Genomic DNA, 9,902 nt, shown 5'->3' with positions numbered 1-9,902 from the left:
TAATGTAGCCAAGTAAGTCATCCTGTAAGTTTACAAGGTTTGGCTGTGGCTGCTTTGTCTCCCCCCCCCACACACACACAAAACCCCACCACCACAAATCCTACACACCGCCTCTCTATTTGCACCACAGGAAAAATGTGACCTTGTTCTCTCCTCCCACCCTAAGTTCAAGACATGCAGACCCAAGTGGTCAGCAGACTTTTCTGAAGATGCCTTATTCTTCCACTTTAAAATTTGTTTGTTTAAAAACACCTTTTCTTTTGGTTGGCTGGGTTCTTTTGGTTTGCTGCTATGCTTAAAAAGTACAGTGGTACCTCGGGTTACATACGCTTCAGGTTACAGACTCCGCTAACCCAGAAATATTACCTCAGGCTAAGAACTTTGCTTCAGGATAAGAACAGAAATTGTGCTCCGGCGGCACGGCAGCAGCAGGAGGCTCCATTAGTTAAAGTGGTACTTCAGGTTAATAACAGTTTCAGGTTAAGAACAGACCTCCGGAACAAATTAAGTACTTAACCCGAGTTACTATTGTATGGTGTTTTCCTACACACACGCAGAGTTTTCTACGGATAGCTCTCAGATGCCTTCACTGTACTCTTCTCAGCACCTGCAGAAAACAGTCTTAGAAATCCGAGGTAATTTTAATTGTAGAATCACAGAAATGTAGAGTTGAAAAGGGGTCCCAAGGGTCATCTAGTCCAACCCCCTGCAGTGCAGGCATCTCAACAAGCAGTCACCCATCCAATTTGAAATCAACCCTGCTTAGCAAATCTGACAGCAGTTTCATTGCTGCTTTGTAATGTTTTAAAATACAGGTATGAATTTTTTTATGTTCTTTTATCGTTTTATCTTTCTGTAAACCCGCTTTGAGCGTTTGTTTTTGTTTTGTTTTACAATCAAGTGGTGTGCACATTTTACAAAATAACTAAGTAGAATGCCTTCCTGCAACTTAGCCCGCAAGCGATATTCCGTGAGCGACTCTCAACTCAAGTCTTTGGCTCTTTCTTCCAGCGACGCTTCCGGCGTCCATCTCCAGCTTGTCCTTCATTGGTGGCTTGGCCTTTCATTGAACGAAGCCTTGCGCAGAGCTGACCAATCCTAAGAGAGCAAGGGCGGGGAAAAGAGTAGGGTTAAAAGAAAAAGAAAAAGCCTCGGCCGTATTGGCTCTTCGGATTGACCCTTAGAGGCGAAGTATGGACGTGAGTGGAGGGCTGGAGAACTTCCCCGTGGCTGTGTGGCCGCGGCTGGAGGAGCCGCCGGCGTTCCAGGTGAGAGCGGCGACCTTTGAAACGGAAGGGCGGGGGACCGAGAGGGCGAAGCCAGTTTCAGCAGCTGTGCGAAAGCTGGTGAGGGACGGCGGCCATGTCTCTCTCTCTCTCGCAAAGGTCGCTGGGAATTGTAGTTCTTTCCGGGTCTGCTACTTACCTCTGATTAGGAGAATTTCCCCAGGTCTCTCAATACAGAGGTGGTGAACCGCTGGTCCCTCTAACTGCTGTTCCTTCGAGGAGAGAGTTCCCAGGGGATTAAATGATGAGGGTGACCGAGCTGTGTATGCCACATTGAGTTCCTTTGGAGAAAAGGGGGGGTTGTATTTTATTTTATTTTATTTTATTTTATTTTATTTATTTTATTTTATTTTATTTTATTTTATTTTATTTTATTTTATTAGTGGTTTATTCTTTAAAAAAAAAGTTTAGGTGTATGCTTCCCCCCAGAAAAAAAGCACTGATTATTATTATTCACTTACATAGATGTACTCGGAAGTGTTGCATAGGATTGGGCTGCGCATGTACGGGTGTTGTACCTGCAATGTTTGGGACTGAAGCCCACGTAATATATCACCCATCACTGCAAGAATAGTTCCATGCAATTTCATTTAATCGGTTTATTGCATTTACATGCCCTCTCTCCCCCCACCTCCAAAGGAGCACCAGGTGGCACACATGGCTCTTGTGCTCTCCCACCCACCCTCCCCATTTAATCCCCCACAACAACCTTGCAAAGTGAAACAAAATAATAATAATAATTCCTTCCAGTAGCACCTTAGAGACCAACTAAGTTTGTTATTGGTATGAGCTTTCATGTGCATGCACACTTCTGTTTCAGTGTATCTGAAGAAATGTGCATGCACACGAAAGCTAGTTGGTTTCTAAGGTGCTACTGGAAGGAATTTTTGTTTGTTTGTTTCGACTATGGCAGACCAAGACGGCTACCTACCTATAACTTGCAAAGTGAGTTAGGCAGAGACAGAGAGGTCACCCAGGGAACTTTGCGGGTGAGCAGGGGTTTGAACCTTGGTCTCCCAAGTCCTAGTCAAGTGCTCAAACTACTACACCACACATATATTTAGTTAGCACATTTATAACTTGCTTTTCTTCCACCATTGAACTCAAGGCAGTGTGTATTGGGGGGGGGGGCACTGCTTGGTTTCCCACCCAGGCCCTTAGCAGACCCATACCTGCTTTCAGCAAGGTGTCCACTTCCTGTGGCCTCTCTAATGTCAAGTGTGAAGTCAAAATTATTTGGAATACTATTCCACCTTAGTCCTAAACATATTAACTTATAGAATCATAGAATGGTGAAGTTGGAAGGGACCCTGAGAATCATCTAGCCCAACCACCTGCAATGCAGGAATATGCTGCGGGTTGCACTCTTTTCATGTTGTGAACGGGCCTCCGGAACGGATCTCATTCGTAACCAGAGGTACCACTGTATTGCAATCTCCCCTGTGTTTTGAAAGTATAGATGCCATTGTTTTCTGGCAGGTCTCCTATAACTTTAATCCTCATGTTAAGGCAGGAGTTCAAAAGTTGAAGGTATTTGCACTGCTATTACCTCCAGGTCAATTTCTAGCTCTTGTGCAGATGCTAAAGCCGCTGGAACCCTTCCAGACACCAGCCCATCATTACGTGGAAAAGCAGGCAGGTTTCCTTTGCTTCCTCCAGTGAGTGCTAAATGACCCTGCACTATCAGTTACATCCATGAGATGTCACTCTTATCTTTGGCAAAACCGTTCCATCTTACTGCTTAAATTATTAGTGTTCTTTGAAAACATAATTCACAGGCAAATGTTTAGATTTCCTGTTGCTGTTTGATTTTAAAGTTTATTAATATTAGATGTGTTGTTTGTATGAATGCAGACCTTATTATAAATTGATTTTAAAAGGGTTGCAATGACATGTTTTTCCAATACGTGTGTACACTGTGTACCAAATAAAAATATTCTTACATCAGTCGTCAACATGAGATGCTACAAAAAGTGGGTGAACTTTTGAAATGTTTTCTCATTGAAATATAGTTTGAAATTACATAATCTTAAATTTTGGAATAGACATGATACATCAGAAATGTATTCCTCCCGGTCAATTTGTAGTGAAAAATCATTACAAATTTACATTTGGATTAAATATGGCAGGGAAAGGGGAAAAGAATAAGAGACATGGAAATATTTTACTTTTCAACATCAACACAATCCCTTCCAGAATATGTGCCATCTATTTCAGGGATGGGGAAACGATGGCCCAGTTCTCTGAACTCTTAAGGTCATAGTGAATCCCGATTCTGTCTTTCTTCTGCGGTATCAGCTTTCCTTTGTCTCTGAAAATGAAACCTAAAAGGATATAATCACTTCCTCCCAAGGTTCCCAGTACTTACACTTCGTTAATCAACTCCTCCCTGTTGGTGAGCACCAGGTCCAAGCTAGATGATCCCCTTGTTGCTTCTTCCACCCTCCAGGAAATGAAACTAGCGAAGCTGTGATAAATCAGTATGTACATTATCACAGCCACGTATTGATGAAAATTATATAGGAAATGCATTAAACTTCAACCATCTCCTTTCTGTATTCTGACATGTAGAAATAAAGCAAACTTTATTTCACATTCTTTTAATGTTCTTAAAGGATCCATTTGCCATCCCAAACACGCTGAATCATGGCTGGTCCCTTCAGATAAAATTAGAAGCATGAGATTTGTGTGGGCTTGGCAGTGTAATTTTATCCTTGCTTTGGCTAATGAGCTACTTTAAGGGAATTAAATTATTAGTGCATCCTCAGCCATTCCATGTGGACTAGCACCTGCGTTGTAAAAATAGATCTCTGCAGATATCCTCTAGGGAGCAAGGCAAAATCAAAAACGCAAATGCAGAAAAGCATTTAGTTGTGTATGCTTGTAAACATCAGGATGTTTACATTTCATATGTTGATGTGTATTTCAGCAAACATGCTGACAACCTTGAATGGAGAATTCAGCTGTATATGTATTTACCCAAAAGTAAGTCCTGTTGAGCTCAGTGGTGCTTTCTTCTCAGTAGACATATATAGGAGTATGCACTATTTGTATCATATACTATGGCTGATTTGTTTTTTTTAATGTAGAAGACACTACACAATGATCCGTTTTCTTTTGCAGTACAGCCCAGATCATGTAGCTGGAGAGGAAGGAGGACCAGACCCATCTGAAGTCTCCCTTAATGGCTGCAGCTGTCACTCCTCTTCCTGTCTTGCCTCCACGTGTTCCTGCCTTCATTATGGGGAAAACTATAACAATCAGTGCATTAGCTGTGAAGGAAATGAACTAGATTTTTCGAAGCCTGTTTTTGAATGCAACACTATGTGCCACTGTGGAGAGTTGTGCCAAAACAGGGTGATTCAAAGGGGCTTGCAATTCCGGCTTGAAGTCTTCAAGACTGCCAAGAAAGGATGGGGACTCCGCAATCTGGAGTTTATACCCAAAGGAAGATTCGTTTGTGAATACGCTGGGGAAATACTCAACTTCGGAGAAGCATGTAGAAGGATACAATCGCAGACATCAAGCGATTCAAATTACATTATAGCAGTAAGAGAACACTTCTGCGATGGACAGATAATGGAGACGTTTGTGGATCCCACTTACATTGGTAATGTTGGTAGGTTCCTGAACCATTCCTGTGAACCAAACCTCTTTATGGTCCCTGTCCGAGTAGACTCAATGGTACCTAAATTGGCACTTTTTGCCAACCGTGATATTTGTGCCAATGAAGAACTTTCATATGATTATTCAGGTAGGTACCATAATTCCTCGCCTGAGAAAGATCAAGAAGAGCTGCAGCAAGTGGAAGTATCTAAGAAACCCTGTTACTGTGGGGCCAAATTATGTGCAAATTTTTTGCCTTATGATAGTTCATTATTCCACAAAGATGACCTAAGAAGCCGTGCTGTAGAAACACTCTGAGAATAGAACCAGTAGCATGTAATGCTGTATATATATCAATTACATTGCAAAAATACTAATGCCCTATTCTGGTATGAGGGATCAGTGCATGGAATCAGCATTCCACACAGGTAGATGATGGAGGTGTGTTTCCCTATCTAACATTGCAATGCTGATTGAAGTGGCTGGATATACCTTTTGATGCACATGGAACATGTGACTTCCCAGGCCACTACTAGCTGTCACATTTGACTAATTGCACTCAGCCATAGCTGGATCAGGGCCTCTCTTCCTGAAATAATCCTTTGGGGACTTAATGAACTTTCAAAATATATTACTATGGAATGAATGACTCACCATATTTATATCCAGAACCCAAACCTAGAAATGGGACATGATGATTTCATTGAAACTTGCTTTTGTGTACATGTGATTAGCAGTACATACGTATAACCAGTAATTTTCTGGTCTTGGATTGTACAGCAATAAGTTATTCCCCTTCTATATCTTGTTCTAGTCATAAAAGGATAATGCATGGCCCTCCATAGGTTGCTGGACTGCAACTCCCATGATCCCTGAACATTGACCATGCTCTCTGGGGCTTATGAGTCCAACAATATATGGATGACCACAGGTTTCCAACCCCTTTGGTTAAAACATTAGGGACATAACAAATGAATGCCAGTGTGACTAGATTCCTCATCAGACCTAAAATCTATCAATATAATTTTTTTTATGAAACAGTCTGTGTATACTATTAACCGCTTAACATAAGCTGCTGTCTCATATACCTTTGTAATCTGCCTGGGGTTATCACCAGGCCCTTTTCCCTAGAGGTGACTTGGTAATCTCAAATGACTGTCTAATAGGCAGTCCACTGAGGCAGTCCACTAATAGGCAGTCCACTGAGTTCACACCCATCATAATCTCTAAACTAAGTTACCACTATCACTACCTCCTTTAAATATCCTTTACTTTGCTGATAAAAGCATGGATGTGGGTTGAGATTTATTAGCCATCCAGACCAGAAGGCATCAAGTATATGAGCCAGGTATTTTATTTTATTTAGGCAACAAAAGCAACTCTGAACATAAACAAGTGACAATGTGCAGCCATTCAGTAAAGAATAGGAAATAATTCTACCCAATAAACTGGCACAGTATATGACTCTCCTTTCCACTCACCATCTTGCTCATCAACTTTTCCCCCTGCCCTTTTTTACTGACTTGTTTAACTGTCCTCAACAGATATTCTCCACTGATCACATTTTCTGAGTCTTCCCACCATTCCATCTTGCTCTCTTTGTTGCACTTCTGCAATCCTGTTTTCAGAAACACATACTGCCCTTGCTTTTTCTTGTCTCTGTTGCAGACAAGTCAACATAAATTATACCTAGTGATTATTATAATAACTAGTGGGGGCTGAAGGCAGAGCTCTGCTTCTGTCTTGGCCATTTTCCTGCCTTCTTTGAATCTCACATTCCTTTCCCAGAATGGAAATGTGTCAATCAGTGCCTCAACCTTGCATACCAGTAGAACAAATACCCTGATACTGGTGTTGAATACACAAGAATGTATATTATTATGCTCAAAAATGGTTTCCCACCCCTTCAATTTCGGCTATCTCTAAGCAGAGAAAGGAAATCACTGTAAGCAATAGCACTGCTGCACAGTTATTTTTAGGAAGTGAAATATTCAGTCTCGTCCCATATATATATATATATGAAGCCTTATTTCTGTGATCATTCAAGCCTGCCTTCAGTAAAAGCCAAGGGGCTGTTTTCCTCTTATGTGAATTTTTCAGTCTGACTTGGAAGCAGCAACAAGCTGAATGTGCTCCTGTCTTGCTAAATGCAAGGAGCTTCTTTTAATGAGATTCAGAAGCAATACAAACACAAGTGAGTGAGAAGATTAAAGATTTTATTCTAAACAGCAAACATTACCAAGCAAGCACTTCAATCTGCCACTGGGAAGCCCTCAAGACGTGGCAAAGTGACCCCCAGGTAGCCTTCAGTTTTTGCACGACCCTCTGGCCATCAGTTCATGCATGAGCTCAGAACTATGCCCAAAAACCATCTGATTTATAGATAGCTAACTTGTTAGCCTGCGTGCCTTGCCCAACTAGCTAGTGCAGATTATTAATTAGCTAGCCCCCTCTTCCAATACTACATGTTCTTCCAAACAATGTCTAACATCAGAGAAGGTATCCTGCGTTACCACTTCTTCCTTCTACCAGATTATACATTAAAGGCTGATCTCAGCCACCAAATAACTTTAACAAGAGATAGGGGACGTAAACAGAGGCAGGAAGAGATGACCATGTCAGATCATTAAACTCAAAATACAAATATATTTGTATACACCTCCCATCCATATAGCCATCTGTTAGCACGTCTAGTTATTCCTGAGATGAAGATACGGTTTATTATAAGGCATTAAAAAAGGAATGAATAAAATATTGTACTGTGATGATGCCCATGTTTAAACCATCTGTGTTTCAAGCCTTAAAGACATGAGCCCTGCTGGATCAGACCAAAGGCCTCCCTCATCTAGTATCCTGGTTCCCACAAAGGACAAACAAATGTCACTGGGAAGCCCACAAGCAGGACACTGGGATGATAGCTCTCTTCCACTGTTTTCCCTAGAAACTGTTAGGAACATTATACTGAGTCAGGCCCTTTCTCCACCTGGCTCTGTATTGTCTGCACTGACTGGCAGCAGTTCTTCAGGGTTACAAATAGGAAATCTCTCAGCTCTACATGGAGATGCTGTGGATTGAAATTGGAGCCATTCCTCAAGTAAAGCAGATGCACTGCCTATGAGCTATGGTAGGGTTACCAGACGTCCCCGTTTCCCGGGGACAGTCCCCAGATTTCATCTAATGTTCCCGGGGAAAGTGGCAGCGGCAGCCTCAGCAGCCCAGAGCCAGTTGGCTCTGGCTAGCTTCAGGAGCTGCCCACTACCGTGTTGCCCGCCATTTTGCCTCGCTGGAAGTCCCCATATGATGTGTTGCGCACAAGACACATAGGGAGACTCTGAGTAGGGGCTGAAGACACAGTGCTGGGTGCCGTCGGCGGGGTCGTTGAGCTCGGTGTGCCGCTGCAACTTGGCGCTCAGCTCGCTGTCGGCACCGCTTCCCAAGGCCATCGGCTTGGGCTCCGGTTCAGCCTCAGTGCTTGGGCAGCTTCACCATTGTGCTCCTCGACTTGCAAGCAGTGGCTCAGCTTGTTGGCCAGCTTGTTTTTGGCCATCGTGGATGAGAGGTGAGCAGGAGAAGAGCTGATCCGGCCCAAGCACGCCTCCTCCCACTCGCTTGCTGCTGGCTCTGCCCCAGACCCGCTAACTGGGCGTGCCACGGCTCGGATGGGCGGCTGCTGGGCGATGCCTGCGCAGGAGACACCCACAAAGATGGGCAGGGTAGCAGCAGGAGGAGGGGGTTCTGCTAATGCTTACTCCCAAGTAAGCCTGTAGGGGATTGCAGTGCAAGGAGGGAGGGAGAGGGGAAGCACGGCTAGTGCTCCAAGAAAGGCTGGGGCCACGCAACAGAGGAGACCACAGAAGATAAGATATTATTTCTCTATTTTTTTAATAACCTTTTCCCTCTTTTAAAACCATGTTGATTGATTGATTGTGTCCCCGGATTCATTGAAATAAATCTGGTAACCTTAAGCTATGGTCCTTACCCGCCAAGAGCCATGCTAATCCTTGCAATGACAAAATCTATCTGACTTTGTAAGGTAAGTCTGAACTGTCCCCTTGATCGCATCTCTGCTGCAAAAGCTTGGGTGGAGATATGAGCTTGCCAGCCACCCACTTTTACCACCAGGCTGACTCCTGAAGCAAAGCACTCCCACACCAGCAATTCATAACAGCTTCATTACCGCAAAAGACCTCGTGTTTCGGTGGATGGAAGGGAAGGTGGAGGTGGGCAGAGGAATCTCATTTTCATCACAACTCCATATTGTTAGATTTTTTTAGCTAGGAAAATACAGTTCCTCAGAAGCAGAGTTCTGCTCTTCAAAATGTCATCTGGATCAGCTGTGCATTCCAGTTAGTAAAGGAAAGTTCCATAGTCGTTAACTCCATGCTTATACAGAGGAAACAAGGAACAAATGGGGGGGGGATGTTGGGGTAAAGAGAGAAGTTTGTTCTCTTTGAGGATAATGGGTGTTGCTCTCCTTTCCGGTCTGCCTGTGGCAGGTTTACTTTACCCAGTACACTTTTTTCTTTTTTTGCGAGACAAGTTTGGGAAACCAACTGGGTCACAGTGGACAGATGAAGATTAGCTAATCTTATCATAACATAACTGCTACCATTGCCTTTTGAGGCGCCACGTAAGCAGTCTAAAATTCAGTGCCCTGTCAGACATTTCCTACATGGACATGTGTCTATTGTATTACTTCAAGTATTAACCACTTTTAGGGAGGGACCACTTCCCCCTTTAAAAATGAATGCTCACTTACAATGTAACACTTCAAACTTTTCCTCTTCCCTTTTTGTGTCAAAATCCACAAGCACAAACAGCTTGCGTCGTTGTTATAAAGGCATTCAGAAGTATTTTATCTGCTTAGATTTCTGATACAGAATTATTATAATTATTACAATTGTGTGTATGGGTGCACATGTATACCTTTAAGAACACAGGAAGAGCCTGCTGGGTCAAACCTTGTAGTCCACTGTCTTGTTCTCACAGTCACCAAACAGATGCCTGTGG

General features: G+C 43.0%; 1 protein-coding gene and 1 long non-coding RNA gene across 3 annotated transcripts; one reads left to right on the top strand and one right to left on the bottom strand.

Moving 5' to 3' along the window:
• Positions 1 to 850: 850 nt before the first annotated feature.
• LOC128408447 (uncharacterized) lies at positions 851 to 4,426 on the bottom strand. Its single transcript, XR_008329085.1, has 3 exons — positions 3,655 to 4,426; positions 1,426 to 1,567; positions 851 to 1,098 (listed from the first exon to the last, which is right to left on the bottom strand). It is a non-coding gene; the product is annotated as an uncharacterized LOC128408447 (long non-coding RNA).
• Positions 1,081 to 5,693, top strand: LOC128408446 (histone-lysine N-methyltransferase SETMAR). Of its 2 annotated transcripts, XM_053378143.1 has the most exons (3): positions 1,186 to 1,268; positions 4,216 to 4,271; positions 4,410 to 5,693. In XM_053378143.1, exons 2-3 carry the CDS (start codon positions 4,221 to 4,223, stop codon positions 5,208 to 5,210), a joined length of 852 nt encoding a protein of 283 aa, XP_053234118.1. In that variant the 5' UTR covers positions 1,186 to 1,268; positions 4,216 to 4,220; the 3' UTR covers positions 5,211 to 5,693. The 2 variants fall into 2 exon arrangements, with proteins under 2 accessions (XP_053234117.1, XP_053234118.1); XM_053378142.1 differs by lacking the exon at positions 4,216 to 4,271 and having other exon boundaries at positions 1,081 to 1,268.
• The last annotated feature ends 4,209 nt before the right edge of the window (positions 5,694 to 9,902 follow it).

The sequence above is a fragment of the Podarcis raffonei genome, chromosome 2 (genome assembly GCF_027172205.1).
Source record: "Podarcis raffonei isolate rPodRaf1 chromosome 2, rPodRaf1.pri, whole genome shotgun sequence".
Lineage (NCBI taxonomy): Eukaryota > Metazoa > Chordata > Lepidosauria > Squamata > Lacertidae > Podarcis > Podarcis raffonei.
The sequence above is the reverse complement of the archived record's forward strand: the minus strand, read 5'-3'. Positions and strand labels throughout refer to the sequence as shown.